Source organism: Halichoerus grypus, chromosome 14 (assembly GCF_964656455.1).
Source record: "Halichoerus grypus chromosome 14, mHalGry1.hap1.1, whole genome shotgun sequence".
Taxonomy (NCBI): Eukaryota; Metazoa; Chordata; class Mammalia; order Carnivora; family Phocidae; genus Halichoerus; species Halichoerus grypus.
The window spans coordinates 87,030,190-87,053,286 of record NC_135725.1 but is presented as its reverse complement, the minus strand read 5'-3'; the positions used below and the strand labels follow the sequence as shown (position 1 = coordinate 87,053,286).

General features: G+C 53.1%; 1 protein-coding gene and 1 long non-coding RNA gene across 4 annotated transcripts in view; one reads left to right on the top strand and one right to left on the bottom strand.

Annotated features, from left to right (window-relative positions):
* ZER1 (zyg-11 related cell cycle regulator) overlaps nucleotides 1–19,416 on the top strand; it is a 29,702-nt gene extending 10,286 nt beyond the window's left edge. For 2 of the 3 annotated variants that reach the window (XM_036069074.2, XM_036069081.2), the window contains exons 2-16: nucleotides 501–752; nucleotides 3,336–3,486; nucleotides 3,711–4,147; nucleotides 4,458–4,634; nucleotides 5,462–5,576; nucleotides 5,743–5,889; nucleotides 6,241–6,414; nucleotides 9,737–9,952; nucleotides 10,710–10,751; nucleotides 10,913–11,032; nucleotides 12,035–12,150; nucleotides 12,470–12,658; nucleotides 14,514–14,611; nucleotides 16,329–16,431; nucleotides 17,734–19,416. In XM_036069074.2, the coding sequence (XP_035924967.1) occupies nucleotides 595–752; nucleotides 3,336–3,486; nucleotides 3,711–4,147; nucleotides 4,458–4,634; nucleotides 5,462–5,576; nucleotides 5,743–5,889; nucleotides 6,241–6,414; nucleotides 9,737–9,952; nucleotides 10,710–10,751; nucleotides 10,913–11,032; nucleotides 12,035–12,150; nucleotides 12,470–12,658; nucleotides 14,514–14,611; nucleotides 16,329–16,431; nucleotides 17,734–17,791 (2,301 nt within the window). In that variant the 5' untranslated portion in view covers nucleotides 501–594 and the 3' untranslated portion in view covers nucleotides 17,792–19,416. The remainder of the gene's footprint in view (nucleotides 1–500; nucleotides 753–3,335; nucleotides 3,487–3,710; nucleotides 4,148–4,457; nucleotides 4,635–5,461; nucleotides 5,577–5,742; nucleotides 5,890–6,240; nucleotides 6,415–9,736; nucleotides 9,953–10,709; nucleotides 10,752–10,912; nucleotides 11,033–12,034; nucleotides 12,151–12,469; nucleotides 12,659–14,513; nucleotides 14,612–16,328; nucleotides 16,432–17,733) is intronic. The other variant, XM_036069089.2, reaches the window with a different exon arrangement.
* On the bottom strand, nucleotides 11,663–22,966 carry LOC144380080 (uncharacterized). Its single transcript, XR_013443860.1, has 2 exons — nucleotides 22,800–22,966; nucleotides 11,663–13,339 (listed from the first exon to the last, which is right to left on the bottom strand). It is a non-coding gene; the product is annotated as an uncharacterized LOC144380080 (long non-coding RNA).
* Nucleotides 22,967–23,097: the final 131 nt, after the last annotated feature.

The window sequence follows — 23,097 nt, the reverse complement described above, 5'->3', positions numbered from 1 at the left end:
GCTGTGAACATGAATGTATAATTTTTATGTGGACACATATTTTCATTTCTCTTGGGAGGAGCCTTCACTCTTAATCACATACAATGAGATTCAATAACAACATGTCTATAAAGCCCCGGCATATACTGAATGTTCACACAGTGACAGCTATTTATAGGTTAGGTTACATAGTAAGGGATGCCCCAGTGTAGCTGTTAATGGAAGCCCCCGTTATCCTCACCCCAGCATTGAGTCCCCAGCTTGTCTGCCCACAGACACTGCAAAGGCATAAAAATGCTTGGGCAAGGCCCCCTGCTCTTTGCAGGTCAAATCACACCTCGCTAGTGGCATAGCAGAGAAGAGCAGGGAAGGAATCAGGAGCCTTGGGGCATATCTCTGCTAAGCTGCTAATTTGAATGTAACATCTGGGGCCTCAGTTTCCTTACTCAGAGAGTGGGCGTGGGGTAGCCGGTGGTTGTGGCTCTTACGTGTGGCTCACTTAGCTTCTTCCTGTTCCCCAGGTTGTGGTTCTGCCAATGATCCTGTGAGTGCTGGGGAATCACCGCTGCCCCTAGGGGCCCCTGTCCTGGATTGGTCCACCTGCCTGCCGCCAGCATGGCGTCCGACACCCCCGAGTCCCTGATGGCCCTCTGCACCGACTTCTGCCTGCGCAACCTGGATGGCACATTGGGCTACCTGCTGGACAAGGAGACGCTGCGGCTGCATCCAGACATCTTCCTGCCCAGCGAGATCTGTGACCGGCTCGTCAATGAGTGAGCAGTGGGGGCGCTGGGGCACGGGCATGAGTCTTAGCATGAGCGCATGTGGAGGCTCTGGGACCGTCGTGTGCACCATACGGGGATGTGGCTGTGGATACACACGTGTGAGAGGGTGTGCACACACTTGGGTATCTGTGGGTGCAGGAGAACAAAGTTACATGTGTGCACGTTTGTATGTGTATGGAGGTGTGTGCATGTGAAGGAATGGGTGTATATACACACATGGGCTTCTGCAGCATGGGATATGTTTGAGTGTGTAACCGCAAGTGTGCATTACATCTATGAGAGGGTATAAAAACCTGCATATGGGGTGCTTGGGTGGCTCAGACGGTTAAGCGTCTACCTTCGGCTCAGGTCAGGGTCCTGGGATCGAGCCCCGTATCGGGCTCCCTGCTCAGTAGCGAGTCTGCTTCTCCCTCTCCCTCTGCCCCTCCCCCACCGCTCATGCTCTCTCTCTCGCTCTGCTCTCTCTCTCAAATCAATAAATAAAACCTTTAGGGCGCCTGGGTGGCTCAGTTGGTTAAGCGACTGCCTTTGGCTCAGGTCATGATCCTGGAGTCCCTGGATCGAGTGCCGCATCGGGCTCCCTGCTCGGCAGGGAGTCTGCTTCTCCCTCTGACCCTCCCCCCTCTCATGTGCTCTCTCTCATTCTCTCTCTCTCAAATAAGTAAATAAAATCTTTAAAAAATAATAAAATAAAATAAAATAAATAAATAAATAAGACCTTTAAAAAAAAAAGAAGAAGAAAAAAGAAACCTCAAAAACTAATGATGTAATGTATGGTGATTAACGTAACATAATAATAAAAAAAATAAAATAAAATAAAAAGAAAGAAAAAAGAAACCTGCATATAAATGAAGGAGTCTGTGCTGTTCTGTGTGTGTGCACGCATACCTGTGCCTTCAAACACGTGTCTGTGTGTGCACATGGCCACAAACATGTTTATGCTCTGGTACACAAGTAATGGATCTATGACCAGGAATCAAATCATTCAGAAAATCTTTATGTGGACCCTCCAGGGGACTCCCCACTATTAGAGGCTCCTAGCAATAGGATATGCATTCACTCACCTCAGGGAGTTCAGTCTAGATGCCCAGAAGGGAAATTGTTAGACCAAACAGTTGCACATAAAAGTGGGAACTTGTGGGGCACCTGGCTGGCTCAGTCAGTGGAGCATGCGACTCTTGATCTTGGGGTTGTGAGTTTGAACTCCACATTGGGTGTGGAGTTTATTTAAAAATAAAATCTTTAAAAAAATTTTTTTTTAAATATTTACTTATTTGAGAAATAGAGGGGCAGGAGGGCAGGAGGGGCAGAGGGAGCGGGAAAAGCAGGCTCCCAGCCGAGCAGGGAGCCCGATGTGGGGCTTGATCCCAGAACCCTGGGATCATGACCTGAGCCAAAGGCAGACACTTAATGGACTGAGCCACCCAGGTGCCCCAAAATCTTTTTTTAAAAATGTATTTATTTATTTGAGAGAGCACAAGTGGGAGAGGCAGGAGGGAGAGGGAGAGAGAGAATCCCAAGCAGACTCCCCACTGAGCCAAATACCGGGCCCCATCCCAAGACCCTGAGATCATGACCTGAGCTGAAATCAAAAATCTTTAAAGAATAAAATAAAATAGGGAGCGCCTGGGTGGCTCAGTCGGTTGAGTGGCTGACTCTTGATTTTGGCTCAGGTCATGATCTCAGGGCCATGAGCTCGAGCCCCACATTGGACTCCACACTCACCAGGGAGTCTGCTTCTCTCTCTCCCTCTCCCTCTACCCCTCCCCTGCTTGCTCTCTCTCTCTCTCAAATAAATCTTAAAAACATAAATAAATAAAATAAAATCTGAATAAAAGAAAGGAGAAACAGTGGGAACTTGTGTGTGACCGGAGGATAGAGCCCGACTTGTAATCATATTCTGAGCATTTAATGTGGGTCAGGTACTCGCTTGGATGCTTTGCAGACCAGAGTTATGTCCATTTTACAGATGAAGAAACTAAAGTCTGGGGAAGTTCCATTACTCGTGTCAAGTTGCCCAAGTAGTGAACAGCCAAGCTAGGATTTAGAGTCCAGAGTGTTTGACTCCCAAGCCTTTTCCATCAGACCAAGATTCTTGTATCAAGTGGCATCTCAAACAGGGTTTTATTGAGTGCTTGCCCTGCACCCAGCTGGGAATGTTAAACCCCTTGGCTTAATCTTCGTGTTGGAAAGGGTCCTGGGAGGGGCCAGTCAAGGAACAGAAGCTGGGCCGGTCAAGGAACAGAAGCTGGCTTAAAATGAGGAATGTGGACGTGTGTGTTTGTTATAGATGTGTACGGCTTTGGGAGGAAGAGTTTGGGATTTGCTATTGATTACAGGCCCCTTCATCACCTTTGCCCTCCTGCTGCCTGGGGCTACCCTTCATCTTACCTGCAAGGGGGTCAGGATCCAAGCAGGTGCTCTTAGAAAGAGGGGCAGGGGACAGAGGAGATGGAAGCTGCTGATGGGTGGTGAGGGAAGGTTCCAGGGACAGGATGCCTGGAGCTGAGCCTTTAGGGAGGACAAGGGTCCCCGGGCCCCTCCCACTAGCCAGGCTTTCCTCCCTCCCAGGTATGTGGAGCTGGTCAACGCCGCCTGCAACTTTGAGCCACACGAGAGCTTCTTCAGCCTTTTCTCAGACCCCCGCAGCACCCGCCTCACCCGGATCCACCTCCGCGAGGACCTGGTGCAGGACCAGGACCTGGAGGCCATCCGCAAACAGGTGAGACCTGCATCGCCAGCCAGGGGGTTGGCCATGGGGAGGCCGGCCAGAGAGGGTCAGTGAGTCGAGGGCTGGGCCGCTCACCTCCAGCACAAGAATCTGGCGCGCCCCCTCCTTATGCCCACCCCTCCCCAAGCCTGCCTGTGGTCTGGGGTCAGGCCTGGGGGTCGCCGGAGGCGGGGGTTGGTGCGCTGTGGTGATGACGGAGCTGTGCCTGCTACCAGGACCTGGTGGAGCTGTACCTGACCAACTGCGAGAAGCTGTCCGCCAAGAGTCTGCAGACGCTGAGGAGCTTTAGCCACACCCTGGTGTCCTTGAGCCTCTTCGGCTGTGCAAACATTTTCTACGAGGAGGAGAACCCAGGGGGCTGTGAAGACGAGTGCCTCGTCAACCCCACCTGCCAGGTGCTGGTCAAGGACTTCACCTTTGAGGGCTTTAGCCGCCTACGCTTCCTCAACTTGGGTCGCATGATCGACGGGGTCCCTGTGGAATCCCTGCTCCGGCCACTCAACTCCCTGGCTGCCTTGGACCTCTCAGGCATCCAGACGAGCGACGCGGCCTTCCTAACCCAGTGGAAAGACAGCCTGGTGTCCCTTGTGCTCTACAACATGGACCTTTCAGATGATCACATCCGGGTCATCGTCCAGCTGCACAAGCTGCGGTGAGCTGCTGGCCCGGAGCTCACTGGGGTAAGGGTGGGGGGTGGGGGGTGGCAGTCCCAGGAGGTTTGTGAGCCCCTGGCCAGGCAGAAGTGGGTTTGGAAGAGACAGTCCCCTTCCTTGAGCCCAGTGTTGTGGCTGCATCCTGGCTGTTCAGGGCCTTGGGGTGCCAACAGGCTCTTCCCCAGAATGCCCTGGGGCAGTTGTGGCAGGGATGGGCCCTCCCCTGCCATGGGCTGAAAGAGCAGGGGTCTCGAGGAAGCCCCAACCCGTGTCCAGCTCCTGACCTTTGGCCCCCACTCCAATCTCCAGACACCTGGACATCTCCCGAGACCGCCTCTCCAGCTACTACAAGTTCAAGCTGACTCGCAAGGTGCTGAGCCTCTTTGTGCAAAAGCTGGGGAACCTGATGTCCCTGGACATCTCTGGCCACATGATCCTGGAGAACTGCAGCATCTCCAAGATGGACGAGGAGGCAGGGCAGACTAGGTGGGGATCCCCCCGCCATGGTTGCCAGCAGGGTGTCACTCAACAAGCATTTACCGAGCCAAGTCCTGTGCTGGGTGCTAGAGATAAAGAAACGAAGCAGGCCCTGCCCTCTTGAGTCTGTACGAGCTAATGGGGACAGAGGAGTCATTAGTAGGACTGTGGTAGGGGAGGCACAGGGCTGTGGGGTTGCCCTGAGGATCAGGAAAGAGGAAGGAAGAATGGCATCCAAGCTGTCCTGAAAGCTCCTTCTGAGTTTGCCAGAGGAAAGGTGTTCCAGCAGAGGGAACAGCATACACAAAGACTGGAAGGTGCAAGCTTGAGGAGTGACCAGGAAATTAGGACACTCAGCCTGGCTAGAGACAGGTGGTGGTAGTAGGATGGGCCAGCAGTGTCCACCATGCATTAGGTATCACAGCAGATAGGTTGCTTCCTGGCTTGGTTGGTTGAGAGATACGATTCAAACTCATCCGGCTATAATTGGCTCTAAGCCCTATTACCAGCCATACGTTCATGGGGGTTTGGTTGATGGGCATGTCCTTCATGATTGTTGGTAGAACTTTACATAAAGTGGACAAGTCCTCACTAGAAGGGCACATAGTATTTTCTAAAGATGGTTGCAACAGTATCTCCCACGCGACATGTTATACAGCTTGACCTTGCCACCTTTCCGTCAAGAGGTGGGGGGCCTATGTCCCAAAAGATGAGGCAGGAAGGCCTAGAAGAGGGCCCCAAGTAAATGCCTTGCCACCCTCAGGGAGAAGCCCTCCTGAGTGAACCCAGGGCAGCCCCAGTCCATAGGCCACTGACCCGACATCCTCTTCCCCCAGCATTGAGCCTTCCAAGAGCAGCATCATGCCTTTCCGGGCCCTGAAGAGGCCACTGCAGTTCCTTGGGCTCTTCGAGACCTCCTTGTGCCGCCTGACACATATTCCCGCCTACAAAGTGAGAGAGGGAGTCGGGGAGGGGAAGAATACGGAGCTCTGGGACAAGGGAAGGGGGTGGGCTGGGGGCCCCACGGTGTCTGCCCTGGGGCTAGAGATGGAGCTGGGATCTAGGGATCCTACCACTTGGCCTCTTCCGGGTGGTTCTGAGCATGTTTCATTCCCAGGTAAGTGGTGACAAAAATGAGGAGCAGGTGCTGAATGCCATAGAGGCCTACACAGAGCATAGGCCTGAGATCACCTCACGGGCCATCAACCTGCTTTTTGACATCGCACGCATCGAGCGCTGCAACCAGCTTCTTCGGGCCTTGAAGGTCAGCCTCAACCCCGGGGGTCCTTGGTCTCCTGCCCGTCCCCAGCTGGCAGGTGCTGGATTTGATTGAGCCAGAGCCCCCGTCCCTCCTCTGCACCTCCTCCTCATCCCCAGGACACCAGCAGTCCTACCCCCGAGCCCCAGGCCTAACTTGTCCCAGCACTGGCCTTATCCCAGACCTGTGGCCCTATCCTAGTTTCTGTCCCCAATCCTCACTTCTGCTCTCAGAGAGCAGGATTGGGATAAGCTGTAGCCCAGAGGACCTATCCCAGCTCCCTGGCAGAGCCCTAGGCCTGGCCTTGCACAGCTTGAACGGAACTTGCCAACCCAGGCCTATCCTGTCTTCCTACAGCTGGTCATCACGGCCCTCAAGTGCCACAAGTATGACAAGAACATTCAAGTCACGGGCAGCGCTGCCCTCTTCTACCTGACCAATTCTGAGTACCGCTCAGAGCAGAGCGTCAAGCTACGCCGACAGGTCATCCAGGTGGTGCTGAATGGCATGGAATCCTACCAGGAGGTGACGGTGAGCCCCCTACCCACGACAGCCCTGCATGCTCAGGCCCAGCCCCTCCTTTTCCTGTGCACCCTGTGTCCCAGCCTCACCAACCTGGTCCCTCAGGGGCCATCCTTGTTCACACCCTTTTCCGCCTGGCTCTGTACTGCACCCCCCCCCCCTTACCCACGGCATCCCTCCCAGACTCTGGGACCTGGCATTCAGGACCCTGTAATCCGGCCCCACCTGACCAGTCCATCCCCCATGGCCATCCCTCACCCAGGGACCCTGTTCTCCTGCCCCTGGGCCTCTGCTCATGCTGACTCCTTAGCCCTTCTGCCCAGTAACACTCTGCTGCCGGGGGAGGGGGGATTGTTTTCCAATAGCTGCTTCTATTATAAAAGTCACACAAATTTTGACCTTAGAAAAATTGTAATTACAGATAGAAAGAAAAAAAAAAATACACCCATAATCCCACCACACAGAGATAGCCACTGTTGATGTTGGATACCTGTTCTGGATTTCGCCTGTGCATGTTTATTTAGTAGATGGGGTCATTCTGCACTTACTGTTTGCATAATGTGGATTTTTATTTCAACAGTGTCTTATGAATGTGAACATCTCCCAGATCAACAAACATTTTTACAACAGAACTCTTAAAATAATGTTTCTTTTCTGATTATAAAAGTAAGACATCTAATGCTTGAAAACAAACAAATTCAAGCACCATTGACCCTTGAACCACACGGGTTTCAACTGTGCGGGTTCACTTATATGCAGATTTCTTCTTTAAAGATTTTATTTACTTATTTGAGAGAGAGAGAGAAAGAGTTGGGGGAGGAGCAGAGGAAGAGGGACAAGCCGACTCCATGCTGAGCACAGAGCCACGGAGCCACGGAGCCCGGAGCTCGATGGAGGGCTCGATCCCACGACTCTGAGATCATGACCTGAGCTGAAATCAAGAGTCAGATGCTCAACCTACTGAGCCACCCAGGCACCCATTTTTTTAAAAAACAGATTTACTTAGGGGTGCCTGGGTGGCTCAATCGTTAAGCATCTGCCTTCGGCTCAGGTCATGGTCCCAGGGTCCTGGGATCGAGCCCCGCATCAGGCTCCCTGCTCCGCGGGAAGCCTGCTTCTCCCTCTCCCGCTCCCCCTGCTTGTGTTCCCGCTCTCGCTGTGTCTCTCTCTGTCAAATAAATAAATAAAATCTTAAAAAAAAAAAAAGAAAGAAAATGTGTTAACTACAGAGTGAAAGTTGTCCCCAGTCCAGCTCTCCTCCCCCTCGCAGCTGGGCTTAACCGTTGTTTTATAGTTGTTGGTATCAGCACAGTGTTCAGCGTCCTCATCCAGGGAAGGCCACTCTGGAGCGGACTGTGCACTGGAGCTGGGAAGCAGTGGCCAAGCCCCGTCCCCACAGAGTAGCAGGCCGGGCTGACCCACAGGCCCGGGCTACAGTCACTGAGTTAGGCCCTGTGGTTGAACATTTAGGTGACTTTTTTCTTGTGTGCTATTTCAAATAAGGCTTTGCTGACTCTACTCAATTGCTTATCCTTATAATACATGACTAAAAGGGGCATTGCTGGGGCAGTGAATGGGTAGGTGTATTTTTAAAGCATTTAGGACGTACTTTCGAATCATCCTCCAGAAAGTCTCTGTAGGGATGAGAAGGCCTGCTCTCCCACTGCATGCCAACGCCAGACTTTAGAGCAACTGTTTTCTACATTGAAATTGATCTTATCATCAGGTAAAAGGGCTGTCTTTTTTTTCTTTTTTTTTGACAAAAATGCTAGTTGAAGACTCCCAAACAAATTAATAAACTCTATCAAAGAAATGGAAATTAAAATGATGAGATACCACATTTCATCTCAAGAGACCGATGATCCCCAACGTTGACAGAGGTCAGGGGAGAGTACTTTCACATACTTGTCACTGGTGAGGTATGAATTGTACCACCGTTTTGGAGGCCAGCTGGCAGAATTTGCCAAAACTGGAAATGCATTGATTTGGGGGGCCTGTGTATTCCATAATTCAAATGTATTTTAGAGGAAAAAGATATACATACATCCACCCTTTTTAATTAAAGATAAATTAGAGGAAACCAGAATGTTGTAGCAATAGGGACCTGGAAAAGTAACATACCCCCACAATGGGATATTATGGTAAACCTGTACATCCCTAATGTGGAAAGATGTCCACTGCATATTGCTAAGTGAAAAGTTTTGGACCAATATGTATAATATCTTTTTTTGCCTCACCTCTCCCCCAAATATATATTTGTATTTGCGTGATAGAAAAATCTAGAAGGACATGCACCAAACTTTTAATAGCGATTACTTCTGGGGAATAAAGTGAGAGACTTTAACTTTTTGCTCAAATACTACTATTTGAACTTTTTACAGTAAGTATTGGCTCTTATAATTTAAAATAAATTTTTTCTCAAATTAAAAAATGTATGTGTAATTTGGGGGGGAAAGTTAATTAAGGGGCTACCCTCTAAATTACATAATTAATGAAGTACAATGATCTCTCAAAATCTAACGAGAAAGGATGGAAGGAAATTAAATTACAGGCAAATGCTCCAAGAATACTTAAAAAAAAAAACCCACAGACAACGCAAAAAGAAATCAAAGATGTCAAGGAGCATGAGGCCTCCTACTCTGCCAGTAGGACTGCAAACTGGTACAGCCACTTTGGTAAACAGTCTCGTTCACCTGGTCAAGTTGAAGACATGCATGCCGTGTGTGACCCAGAAGAAACCATGTGTGTGGACGCCAAGATGCATGCACGAGCATCGTTTGAAGTGCCAAACACTGAAGCCCCCTCAGATGTCCACCAACAGTGGGATGGGTGAATAAATTCAAGTACCGTAATGCAGTGGACAAATGAATGCTTTTCAGCTGCTTATAACAACATAGTTGATCTTGCAAACCTATGGTAAACAACAATAAGCAGGATGCTAGAGAATCTTTCGTGTAGACTAGCAGGGACAGTAGTTCTCTCTAGTGTGGAGAGGGGCTGATGACCAGGAAGGGACCTATGGGGATTTCCGGGTGCTGGCAGTATTCTATTTCCTGACCCAGGCGGTGGTTACATGGTTGCCGAAAAGCTTGTTTGCTTCATAAATGCTCATAAAACTATACATTTGTGTTTTATGTCCTCTCTGTATGAAAATTATATTTTACAGTTTTTTTAAACATTAAAAAAAAAAATAGCCTCGGAGTCTCCTCTTCCAGAAAGCCTTCCTGGACCACTACAGCTCTGGACGATCTCACGCCTCTAGAGCGCTCCTGGAGTCCAGCTCCCAAGTCCGACCCTGACTGTGCTTCCCTTGTCTCCTGTCCCGGCCCAGGTCCAGCGGAACTGCTGTCTGACCCTCTGTAACTTCAGCATTCCCGAGGAGCTGGAATTCCAGTACCGCCGGGTCAACGAGCTCCTGCTCAGCATCCTCAACCCCACTCGGCAGGACGAGTCGATCCAGCGCATCGCTGTGCACCTGTGCAACGCCCTGGTCTGCCAAGTGGACAATGACCACAAGGAGGCCGTGGGCAAGATGGGCTTCGTTGTGGTGCGTGCCCTCGGGCGGCCCCGCCTCCCCTCCCTCCCTGCCTGCCTTCTCCAGAGCCCCTCTGCCCCCTGAAGGATTTCAGCTAGACCAAAGGAAGAATCTCCTCACCACGAATGTAGCTTATGTCCCCGTAGATTTGCTCCACCTAAAACATTCTGGCATCTTCTCCCAGCCGCTCCAGCTGCCCACTTGGTCCCACCATCCAAGCCACTCCTGGCTCCTCGGACCAGGTCCCCTATTAGGTCTTTCTCACTGGGGTTAAATAAGTATCTGAGGGACTGTCTGTTTAATGTCGGCCTCCCTGCTGGGTTGTGAGTTCTGTAGGGAAAGACGCCACACTTGTTCCTTCTTCCGTCATGACATCCCCAGCACTTTCTAGCATGGGGCCTGGCACACAGTGGGGAGAGTAAGTATTTGCTGAAGAGTGGAAGGAAAGAATGAGGAAGGAGCATCTGGTCTCCTCCTCTTACTTTAGCGCTGGATAGGCTGGAGCCCACAGAGGGGAGGGCCAGGCCCAAAGCTACACAGGGAACAGGGTTGAGCCAGGACTAGCACCCAGGTCTCCCAATGCTAGGGACCAAGTCTGTGGGTTGCACTTCTTCAAACAGCCCCCCTCGACCGGATAGGCACATTTGGTCTTGTCAGGATGCATTAGCCAGGAGTAGAAGTGCTGACTCTCCTCTCTCCATCTTGGTTCTTGGGGGACACAGTAGCTCTTGAGCCCTGGCCCCCCACAAGTTCTCTTCTCTGCCCACAGACCATGCTGAAGCTGATTCAGAAGAAGCTGCTGGATAAGATAGTAAGTCGAGCCTTCATGAAGCCACTCTGCCCCTCCCCTAGCCTGAGAGGGGTTGATTATCCCCGGAGGATACCCAGGTTTTGTTAGGGGGCACCCTCACAGGTGTCAGGAGCCTGCAGGGCCCTCCAGGCAAGCTGTGCTGAGCTTACCTCTCCCTTCAGTGTGACCAGGTGATGGAGTTCTCCTGGAGTGCCCTGTGGAACATCACGGACGAGACGCCCGACAACTGCGAGATGTTCCTCAATTTCAATGGCATGAAGCTCTTCCTGGACTGCCTGAAGGTACTGCCCATGTCCAGCGAGGCAGCCTCCTTGACCACGCACACGGCCACTCTTCTGTCCCCAGGCGTCCCACCACCCAGATCCGTCAGCAACCCCTCTCCCCATGGTTCCCACGGAAGGGCAGTGGGGGCCGACTTACAGGCCCACCCCTCTCTTAGAGCCCTCCCTCCAAGGGAAAACCTAGTCCCATCCTTCTCCACAGCAATTTCTCGGGCTGCCCACAGTCTGGCTGGGGTTCACTGGGATGTCAGCTGGATAGAATTCTGTCCAGGAGGATGGTCTTTTAAAAGTCATCCTTGGGGGGCGCCTGGGTGGCTCAGTCGGTTGAGCGTCTGCCTTCAGCTCAGGTCATGATCCCAGGGTCCTGGGATCGAGCCCCGCATCGGGCTCCCTGCTCCGCGGGGAGCCTGCTTCTCCCTCTCCCTCTGCCGCTCCCCCTGCTTGTGCTCTCTCTCTCTGTCAAATAAATAAATAAATAAAATCTTAAAAAAAAAAAAAAAGTCATCCTTGGGGCACCTGGCTGGCTCAGTTGGTAGAGCATACGACTCTTGATCTCAGGGTCATGGGTTCAAGCCCCACGTTGGGCATAGAGCTTCCTTTAAATAAATAAATGGTAGCAATTATAAAAAATAAATATAAAACTCATCTTTTATTTTCTTGCTCTAGTTTCTACAAAGTTTCCCTTCAACTAATATTTGAGCTTTTGGCAAATAGAACCATGTTTGTCCTCTTTGGAGTTTTTTAGGTCAGATCTCCACTCAGCCTTTGATTTTGTAGCAAGGAGTCCCCACCATTTGAATCCCGTATGGTATGTACCCAGCACTGTACTTGGTGCAATAGAAGGTGTGAGGGCAGCATATTGCTCCCCCTCTTTGTCTAGTTGGAGTGGCCAGATACCCATAAAGTTTCTAGGTTAACAGTATCAGACACTTCACAACAAAACAGTACCAGACACTAATTAAGTCCTAATCGATGTGGCCCCAATGGCTCTCATTTTGCCAGGAATTCCCAGAGAAGCAGGAACTGCATCGGAACATGCTAGGACTCTTGGGAAACGTGGCCGAGGTGAAGGAGCTGCGGCCCCAGCTAATGACTTCCCAGTTTATCAGTGTCTTCAGGTTGGTATTTCTTTCCCTTTTTGCCTTGGCTGCCAGGATGCTCAGGGCTATAGTCTGTGTTCAGTTGCAGCAACTGCTCTCTGCCCAGGTTTCCATTAGAAATGTCACCTTCTGTCTACAAGTGGTTTCTCTCAAGCCTCCATAAATGGTCCTCTTGTAGCTGTGTCTTCAGCGACCTCAGATCTTTAGAATAGTCACCTGTGTATGGATAATAGGTGATAAGTCAGCAACACCTCTGGCATCCGGTTTGTAAGCTGGGGCCCAGCAGCTGGTGTCTGAAGAGGGACTTGGAGGGATTTTTCTCTCTCCTTCTTGGCAGCAACCTGCTGGAGAGCAAGGCCGACGGGATCGAGGTTTCATACAACGCCTGCGGTGTCCTCTCCCACATCATGTTCGATGGGCCCGAGGCGTGGGGCATCTGCGAACCCCAGCGGGAGGAGGTGGAGGAGCGCATGTGGGCAGCCATCCAGAGCTGGGACATCAACTCTCGGAGAAACATCAATTACAGGTGCGGAGCGGGGATGGCAGGGAGGAATGTGCGAGTGGGGTCCGTGGGCAGACAGGACGCTTGTTCCTAGCAAGGCCTTTCTTCTCGTCTCCTGTTGGCTCTCCCTGAGGGACAGCCCCCACACAGCACACATCTCACCCATAAAGCTGGGTGCATCTTTCATGTACATCAGTGTACCCAAAGTTTGCTGTTTACAAACATTTGAGACATGTTTATTTGTGGGACGAAAGAAAAAGAGGAAAATAGCGACACGCACTAGGAAACAAAACAGAAACCATTCGTGAGCTTGCTCCCCGAAAGAACCCCTGCTCACAGTCTGGCGCCCCCCTCCCAGCACTTTCCCTCTGCACTGAGTTCGTTCTTTGCAGTGCAGCTGGTGTCCAGTCTTCCTATCTTGTGCCTGGATTTGCAGCCACAAGATATGGGTCTCCCTCCTCGGGTCGTGACTGGGTCACTTTCTGGGTGTGGATGGCCCATCTTGTACTGTGACACTGACATCGAAAACCCATACTGGGGGACACCTGGGTGGCTCAGTCGGTGAGGTGTCTGCCTTCAGCTCAGGTCATGATCCCGGGGTCCTGGGATCGAGCGTCGCATCGGGCTCCCTGCTCAGCGGGGAGTCTGCTTCTCCCTCTGCCTTCCCCCTGCTTGTGCTCTCTCTCTCTGATAAATGAACAAAATCTTAAAAAAAAAAAAAAAAGAAAAGAAAAGAAAACCGACATTGGGAGGAGCAGGCTCATGCTTGCGGCTTTGCCCAGGCTCCGGTGACTGCCGTTTCCAAGGAGACATGAGGTGGAGTCACAGGCCCAGGGGGTTTGCATTTTAAGGCTCTGGGGCCATGACTCCAGGTGGCCCGTAGAAGGCCATTATAAGAAGTGCAGTCTCATTTCTGTTTCTCACGGTACTTCGCCCTGCCTCCCTCTCTCTCCTCCTTGCCGAGGTCCCCCGTTTCTGCACCGCCTGATCAACGTCCCTCCTGCCTCCCTTACACGCCCCTGCTCTTTTTTTTTTTTAATTTTTTTATTGTTATGTTAATCCCCATACATTACATTATTAGTTTTAGATATAGTGTTCCATGATTCATTGTTTGTGCATAACACCCAGTGCTCCATGCAGAACGTGCCCTCCTCAATACCCATCACCAGGCTAACCCATCCTCCCACCCCCCTCCCCTCTAGAACCCTCAGTTTGTTTTTCAGAGTCCATCATCTCTCATGGTTCTTCTCCCCCTCCAATTTCCCCCCCTTCATTCTTCCCCTCCTGCTACATTCTTCTTCTTTTTTTCTTTCTTAACATATATTGCATTATTTGTTTCAGAGGTACAGATCTGAGATTCAACAGTCTTGCACAATTCACAGCGCTTACCAGAGCACATACCCTCCCCAATGTCCATCACCAAGTCACCCCATCCCTCCCACCCCACCCCCCACTCCAGCAACTCTCAGTTTGTTTCCTGAGATTAAGAATTCCTCATATCAGTGAGGTCATATGATACATGTCTTTCTCTGTTTGATTTATTTCGCTCAGCATAATACCCTCCAGTTCCATCCACGTCGTTGCAAATGGCAAGATCTCATTCCTTTTGATGGCTGCATAATATTCCATTGTATATATGTACCACATCTTCTTTATCCATTCATCTGTTGATGGACATCTTCACGCCCCTGTTCTTGACCTCTCTGACAAGCGAGCTCCCTTCATGGAGCCTGAAGGGCCCTATGCCCCCGCGTCCGCTGCAGCCTACTAGCCTGCTCGTGGGTTGTCTGTAGGACCCTCCAGGAAGGAGCTTTCCAGCAGGAGAAGATGCACTCCCCCAACCCTTGGCATCAGAAGTCACCCTGATCTCTTTCTGCAGGTCATTTGAGCCAATTCTTCGCCTCCTTCCCCAGGGCATCTCCCCTGTCAGCCAGCACTGGGCCACCTGGGCCCTGTACAACCTAGTGTCTGTCTACCGTGAGTACCCACTCGCCCTTTGTTCAGACACGGGGCTGCTCACCAGGCTGCAAACACACTTGCCCCCAGGGAACTTATAACCCGGGTGCGGAGTACGGAGAGAGCTGGCGTCAGTATCCGTACCTGGGAACACAGCCCTCCACTTTCCAGCATCTGTGGGACGCCCAGCAGAATGGCTGGCCCTGCCCCATCACCAGAAGCAAGCCTGGGAGGCCCGACGGCCCATCCAGAGTTCCCAGACAGCTTTCTTAATGCCTCCTGCTTCCATAGAAGTGAATAGTCAAAAATCTCCATGCCTTCTGCAGGACAGAGTAAGACCAACCCAAACAAAGAACTAAGCCCCAAGGAAACAGCTTTCCAAGGGAACAGGAGAGAACTTTAACACAATTCTAACTTTATTCCTCAGAGAGCGCCCCATCCTCCCATAGAAGAGCCTGAACCGTCCTCTGCTGGGTGGCTTTGGGGGGAGGAGAAGAAGGGATAGCACTAGGAGACCTGGATGACAGGCCAGGATTGACCCTCATTCTCTTTCTTACTGGTTACGTGACCTCATGCAGGTTATTTAACCTCTCTGGGCCTCGGTTTCCTCCTCTGTAGAATGGGGACAGCGATAATGCCTACCTCATAAGATCGATGTGAAAAGAGAACCAGCACAAAGTGCCCAGCCTGGTGCCTGGATCCTGCTCAGTCCTGTTAACTGGCAAAATGGATCAGAGTGCGGGTTCTGGGGGCAGACATCTGGCTTTGAACCCTGGCTCTCCCACTGGCTGTAGCTGTGTTACTTTGAGCAGGTTTCTCAACCTCTCCATGCCTCAATTTCCTCATCTTTAAAATGGGATAAAAATAGGATTGCTGTGAAATAAGGCATGTAAAGTGCTTGGAACAGTGCTTGGCCCATACCAACTCTTCAATAAGCATCAGCCTTTTTCATTACTACTTGAGATTAGTCTTACTAAAAAGTAGCACCTGACCTCAGAGAGGCGGTATCGTCCAGAGGGAAGAGCCCTGAGCTGGGACTCCCTCGGACAAGCTTCCAGAATGACTTTGGGTGAATTGCTTCCTCCCTCTGAACCTCAGTTCTTTCATCTGTAAAATGGAGATCGTAAAAGTAGCTCTGACTACATAGAGCCACATAGAGGGGGTGGGGGTTGAGGGGTGGGGAGGGTCCACTGAAATGCCCGTGTTCTCCATGGAGCATAAAGCCCTGGATCCTGAGCACTAGAATATTCTTTATTGGCGTGAACCGTGAACCACCCAATAATAGGAAGGAATGCTGCTTCCAACCTGGCTGGCCACCAGAATCACCTGGTAGTATACTGCTAAAAATACAAATAAATACAGGTTCCTGGGTCTGTTGACTCAGAATACCCAAGGGCAGGGCTTAGGAATCTGTATTTTTACAAAAACTTCTCTGAGAATAGAAGCCACTGGTTTGGGTGTTATTTCCCATGGGTGAGCTGTGGAAAGAAACGTGGTTGCGTCCCAAAGTAGCCTTTTCCAAGGACTCACCCCTTGCTCCCCCAGTGGACCCAGGAACTCGGGCCCCTGGGGCTGGGCAAACAGGCGGCTCCCAGGTGCAGCAGTCCTCACCCAGGCCTGCGTCTCCACTCCCCCCACCCCTCGGGGAGGGCAGCCCTCGCAGCAAGGGTGGGTTCTGGGCCACCGGCTGCCTGCCGGAAGACCGACCTGGTCACCTGCTGTCTGCCCCTCCCCGCAGCGGACAAGTACTGCCCCCTGCTGATCAAAGAAGGGGGGCTGCCCCTGCTGAGGGACATGATCAAGATGGCGACCGCTCGACAGGAGACGAAGGAAATGGCCCGGTAAGAGACAGGCAGTGTTTCTGCTTGCAGCCTCGGTGTGGGGGAGCGGGGGACACCGTGGGGCCCCCCTGAGATTCGCGGGGGCAAGTCGGAGTGGAGTGTGGAGGCAGACAGCGTACTGCTGTCCAGCGGGGCCCTCCCTGCGTGTCATTTCGGCCACAGTGTGGCCGGAAACTAGATCATCTAGCTCTGCACAGAGCATAATTGCCCTCCTCTGTAAGCTTCATTTTCTCTCACTCCAATGAATTCCATCCTCTCCTCCCTGGCCCTTACCGAGTCAGGCCAGAATTCATCATTTTTGGCCAAAGACCTTCCAATGAAAGAGGACACCATGTGGCAAAGTACATTCTAGAGAACTGGCGGGCAAGTGCAAATGGGTGTGCACATGTGGAGGTGTGAAGCCGTGCACAGGGCAGAGCTGCCAGTCCCTTTGAACATCTACCCCAGTCCCTTTGCACATCTCTGTAAGACCTGAGATGTGTATCCGAACCAGCCGGCCTGTCTGAAGCAGATGTGAGTGGCACCAAGAGGGAGCTCAGAAGTCACTCCACCCATCCCACTCCTGTCCCACTCTGGGCACCCCTTACTTCCTAAGAGGCAGTAGGCACCTCTTTAGCACATGGAGGCTGCAGTGAACACTGCCCCCTGCCCCCGACCAACCCAAAGGCCATCCAAGGTCCCAGGTGACACCTGACTGCAGTTGGGGCAGCGGTTCTCAAGGGTCAGTCTGGAGGGGGGCGTAAGACCGGGGCTCTGAGCACCAGTGGTGGGGGTTCCCGAGACCGCTGCACCGGGCCTGGCCGCTGGAGGGTGTCAGGGGCCCTCATGCTGGCACGGCTGCCCTGGCCCCACCTGGACCGCCTCGGGCCCAGGATCTCTGGGCGAATCTGACACGCAGGCAGCCTGGGGACCGCTAGTAGGCTGCCCAGGTAGGCAGGGGGAAAGTGAAGAAGGCAGCGGTGCTCAAGAAAGGAGCAGGGAGGGTTGTGAAGGTCAGGCCTGAGCCAATTCAGGGGAGCCCCTAACCAGAGAGGCCCTGGGGCTGAGAGGTAGGGAAGGGGGGCCCGGGGAGGAAGGAGGAGGGCACAGGGGGCCTTTCGTATTGGTGGCCACAGGTGCCATGTCCTGGGGCACTCGGCATGTGCCAGCCACCCCGCCAGCACCCCTAAACACACCTCCTCCGTCAGCATCAGCATCACTGCTGACATTTGCTAGCAAATCCAGCGGCCTCATGTGCCGGGAGGAGCCAGACCCACCCGACCCAAGGCCGCCCTCTGATCCTCTCTCTCCCGTGGTCTCCAGCAAGGTGATTGAGCACTGCAGTAACTTTAAAGAGGAGAACATGGACACGTCCAGATAGAGGCCTCCGCCCCCACGGCCGCCACTGCTCTGGACCACAAGGCCTGGAGGAAGCTCTCAAGCAGCCCAGCGGGCGGACCCCCACCCGGGAGCCTCCCGCTGGATGAAGGGACACGGGGACTTTTGCACAACCGACGCTTTTCCTTAACATTAGTGAGATATATATATATTATATATATATATATATATTATTTTTTTTGGTTAGGAAGTGTGAAGTTTTGTGTGTATGATTTCTGTACAAAAACAAAAGAACACTCCTTGAGTCCCCGCAGCTTCCTTGGCCACTCTCAAGCCCCAACTCCAAGCCTTCATTGCTGCCGCTCACTCCTACCCCCTTCAGACTCAATGCCTCTAACGTTTTGAGAGTCCGGGCCTTTCCCAGTGACCTCAGACCCTGGCCTCGCTTCCCATTAGGAGAGGCAGCGGGCTTCTAACAGCCCAGTCCCGCACCCCAACCCACCCGCCAAAGCCTGAGAACCCCCTCTGGGCTCCTGGGTGTGGCTGATGGGGTTTGGGATGAAAACTAGCCCCACTGGGTCTCCCGAATGCCTTGGTGCTCCCAGCCGTGGGCCATCTGGGGCAAGGAAGTGAGTGCCCAGGCCCAGGCCGCCCCAGCCCCCGGGGATCCTCAGGGGCGGGGCTCCCAGTAGCCCCGCCAGTTCTCTGGCCAGGCCTGCCTGAGGCCACGCTGCTATGGAGGCTGCCTCCTGGTCTCCCACCAGGTCCCAGGCTACTGAAGGCCCCAGCCCAGGGCTGGTCAGAACTCAGGCAGATTCCACTGCCCCTTCTGCCAAACATATTCAGCACTCGCCCCAGCCCTGGGAGCCAGCACCGCTGGGGCCAGGGGCTTGCTCCTCACTCCCCAGCCCTTCCCCTGCCCGCAGCACCCATGGTGCCCAGGCACCCCACCAGCAGAACTGAGCCGGCCTCTTTTGCCCCTCCCCCCCCGCCCCGCTGCCCGGAGGACCCCACACGTCTCTCGGTGAGGCAGGAGGTCCCCGCTCCAGCCGGACCCGCAGCAACAGGTAGCTGCCTCCAGACCAGCACTGGGCACAGCCTACGGTGGCCCCATTGGCCGTTCTGAGCCCCTCCTCCCTGCCCCCAGGCTTTACCTTGGGAACCTCTGTGCTGTGTTTCAGAGAAGTGTGAGCTGCAAATGTATCCTGAAATATCTTGTGGTCCTCCCTTGGTGTAACTCCGAATTGCTTCTCTGGAGACAGGCGGTGGCGAGGAGACCCCCCCCAGAATAAAGCGCTGGGGGAGCAGGGCCGACTCTGCAGGCATCCCCAAGGGGATGACCTTTCTTCCTTCCTCCTTCCCTGGGCCCGTGTGTGGATTCTGCTAGTATTTCTGCCTGGAGGCAGAATAGGCTGGATGAGCAGCCCAGGGGAGAGGCACCAGGCCTTCTCCCTCTGAAGTCTGTCCCTGCCAGCCCTGGGAAGGGGGCGGCTGCCCTGCGCTTCCCAAGCTTGGCAGACAGGCCACAGCTGCCCCACCCCTCCATGCTCACATGGCCTGAGCCAGACCCTGGGCAGAGCTCACATCGCGCTGCTTTACCACCTGGGGCCTGGGTAAATGTCTGTACCTTGGGATGTCACAGAAATACATTTTTGTGCAAAGTGGAAAGAGCAGAGTGTCTTTTTTTGCAGAAGGGATGGGGTCAGGAGAGGGGCTAGAGCCCCTTCGGGCACTGGGCCTTGAATGAGGGGACCTGCAGTGGGGAGGGTGCCCCGGGTCGATTCGTGTGCCCAGCCTGGAGGGCCAGTCAACTGCAACCTGGGGACAGGTGGCAGATTGGGCTGAAGTACTTGCCTCCTCTCATTCTCCCCACACCCCCATGCCCAGACACTGGGGTACACCCTGCCCGGAGTGGTCCAGTCTGATGGTAGAGACGATATTCCATGTGAGATTAGGACCCAGTGTGCAGTGGGCAGGGAGCACAGAGAGGGTGCCTGCCGTGGGCTGGTAGGAGTGGAGGGGGACCCGCACTTCAGCGAGGGCAGAGCACCCTCAGCGTGGAGGTAAGAGACAACACGGTGTCCCCAAGCAGGCAGGGAGGCTTCTCATGAGAGGAGACGTGTGAGCTGAATCCAGCAAAAGACAAGGCAGCTGGGGGGCGCCTGGGTGGCTCAGTCGGTTAAGCGTCCGACTCTTTTTTTTTAAGATTTTATTTATTTATTTGAAGAGAGACACAGCGAGAGAGGAAACACAAGCAGGGGGAGCGGGAGAGGGAGAAGCAGGCTTCCCGCGGAGCAGGGAGCCTGATGGAGGGCTCGATCCCAGGACCCTGGGACCATGGCCTGAGCCGAAGGCAGATGCCCAAAAACTGACCACCCAGGCGCCCCTAAGCATCCGACTCTTAATTTCAGCTCAGGTCATGATCTCAGGGTCATGGGATCGAACCCCGTGTTGGGCTCCCCATTTGGTGGGTACTCTCCTTGAGATTCTCTCTCTCCCTCTCCCTCTGCCCCTCCCCTCCTCTAAAATAAATAAATTAATTAATTAAGGGAAAAAAAAAAAAAGGGCTGGCAGGCCTGGCCGTGGGGGAGCCACGGAAAGAGCATGGAAAGGGCACCGCAGACAGAGGGCCCTGCTAGAGGGGCCTTCCAGGGAGAGCCAGGAAGCTGCCCCCTTAGCTGCAGCAGAGCAAAGGAACAAGGGCACGAGCAGGCGGCCACAGAGAAGCAGCTGGGCGTCCGGCTGTGTCCTGGCGTAACCGCCGACCGTGCCCTCGGTGCTCCTGAGGTACTAGTAAGGCTGCGACCAATCGAGGAGAGCTGTTCCCCAAAGAACAGTCTAGGTGCTGATGGCCGATCAAAGGGGATCATTCCCCGACAAATGCCAGGCGGGTGTGTGCCCAATGCCCAGAGACAAAGACTCGCTCCTTGACCAAACTCTAGTCAGGCTCCCCTGGGCCCTCTTCTCAACTAGGCCTCAACCTGGGCCTATCAGAGCCCTACTACGGGCTCTCACCACAAGTGATTTTGTCCATCTCCCTCCCCTGCCTTAAAACAACCACTGGGGCGCCTGGGTGGCTCAGTTGTTAAGCGTCTGCCTTGGGCTCAGGGTCCAGGGTCCTGGGATCGAGCCCCGCATCGGGCTCCCTGCTCTGCGGGAAGCCTGCTTCTCCCTCTCCCACTCCCCCTGCTTGTGTTCCCTCTCTCGCTGTGTCTCTCTCTGTCAAATAAATAAAATCTTAAAAAAAAAAAAAAAAAACACTTAACCACTAAGGTGGTTTCTAACAGCTCAAGGTCGCAGCCCTAGGATGACCCCAGTCCCCCTCAAAGGGCCTGCCTGAGAGGGCTCAGGATGCCAAAAGGATTTACTGTTTATTTTGGCCACCACCTGACCAGAGCCCCCCCCACACACACACCACCACCCTGTCTTCGAGCATTTACTAAAAAGGGCTTACAGTTGGGACTCTTCCTCTGTCCCTTTCAAATGTATTTGTGTCTTCTACAATTCCGGAGACCTGAGAGCCATTCCTTCAAAGAGCAATGCTCAGGAAGGATCCAGCCTCCATCTCGCAGTCCCCGGGGGAGGTGAGGCACCTAACTTCAACTGTTACCAGCTAGCACACACAGCTGGCCTACTCAGCATTTACACTGAACAGCCCTTTGTAATTTTTCACTTCCCTGAGTCTGTTCAAGCCACCACCATTCCCTCTCCCTCCACTCCCTCCTGCTCCCTTTAAAACACCCAGTCACCTCTGTACAAAGCAGAGTTGCATTCAATTTACACTGCAATAGCATGTTACTGATGAAAATCTGTCCTTACTACTTTAACTAGTGTCTGACTTTGTCTATCTTTCACACCAGCACAGGGCCTGACTCATGGAAGCTTCAGGATGATTTAAGTGTTTCCATTCAGCACACTAAGTCACCCATTGCAGTAACCAAGACTTGAGTTGCAAGTGACAGTCACTCAACTCAAATACTTACCCAGGCTAGTCAAAGGTGGGAGGGAATTCATGAAGGGAACCTAGAGGTTAACATCAGCTTCAGGAATAGCTGGATCCAGGGGCCCAGACAACATTGCTAAGACTCTCTCACTCCCTCTTTCAGTGCTGCTTATCTCTATGACTCTGTGAGTTGGCTTCATTCTCTCCTGCTACAGTCTCCCTCCACATAGTGTAAAGACAGCTGCCAGTTACCCTTACATCCTATTCCTTATGAGTTGGGAGAGAATGTCCCTTTCTCTCTCAGCATTTATAGTACTCTTCTAGAATGATTCTGATTGGCTCTGCTGAGTCACATGTCCACCACCTAGGACCAATTACTGGGGGCATTGAGATAGGGAACCAGGTTTGGCCCTCTAGAGTCACATGCCCGCATCTTGTCTCCTGCCATCCTGTGGAGTGAGGGACACAGTTCCTCCAGAACCACATGGGATGGGGAAGCGTCAGTTCCCCAACAGAAAAGGGGATGCTGAGCTGACAAAACAGATGCCAGAAGGGGCATCTGGAGGGGCCGGAAGGGCGGATCTGTCGGAGAAAGAAGGTGGATGTTGGTATCCGTGGGAAGTGTGGGTGGAAAGGCAGGACTGAATGGGGAATACCCTGGGGACACAGTTGAAGGGTGTGAACAGTGAATGATGATGAGGTTTCGTCTTAGTCTTAGATAGCCCGAAGCCTCGGGTTGGACAAGTCCTTCCGGCAGGGTGAGGTGTTGGTTTATAGCGGGGGAGACGACAGTCGCGTGCTAGACCCTGGCTGTACTTGCATTATTGAATCCTCCCGACCACCTTGGCGGGGGCGGGGGGGAATGCTATCATCAGTCTTCACTACAGAGACAGAAAACAGAGCTCAGAGTGGTTCAGGAACTTGCCCAAGCTCACACAGGTAGGAAGGGGCAGTGCTGGTACTTCTGACTCTGACTCCACTTGGGCCCCTCCTACCCAGGATCTGCACCACGGACGACCACTTTGCTCTCATCCTGTTTGCAATATCTAAAAATGAATAGCAAGGCGGTAAGGGTGTCACCACGGAGCAACCGAGGCCGAATCCTTACCCTCTAGAGACCTCAGGCATCACACCCTTGAAACCGGCACAACACAAGCTGGAGTCACACGAAACACCTTGAACATGGAAGCGCCCAGGGAACTGTACGCATGCGCAGGGCCGTGGGGTTGGGGAGGGCGGGGTGGGAGCCCAAGGGGGCGGGGTCAAGACTCGCGCCTGCTCCTCGGCTTTCCCCGAAAGTTACCTGGCTGGTGGGGGCTGGGGTTGGGGGAGTTACCAGCTGCGCGCGCGCCGGCCCCGCCCCCAACCTCTTCAAGCACCTGTTGGCTCGAGGGCCCCCCTCAGCC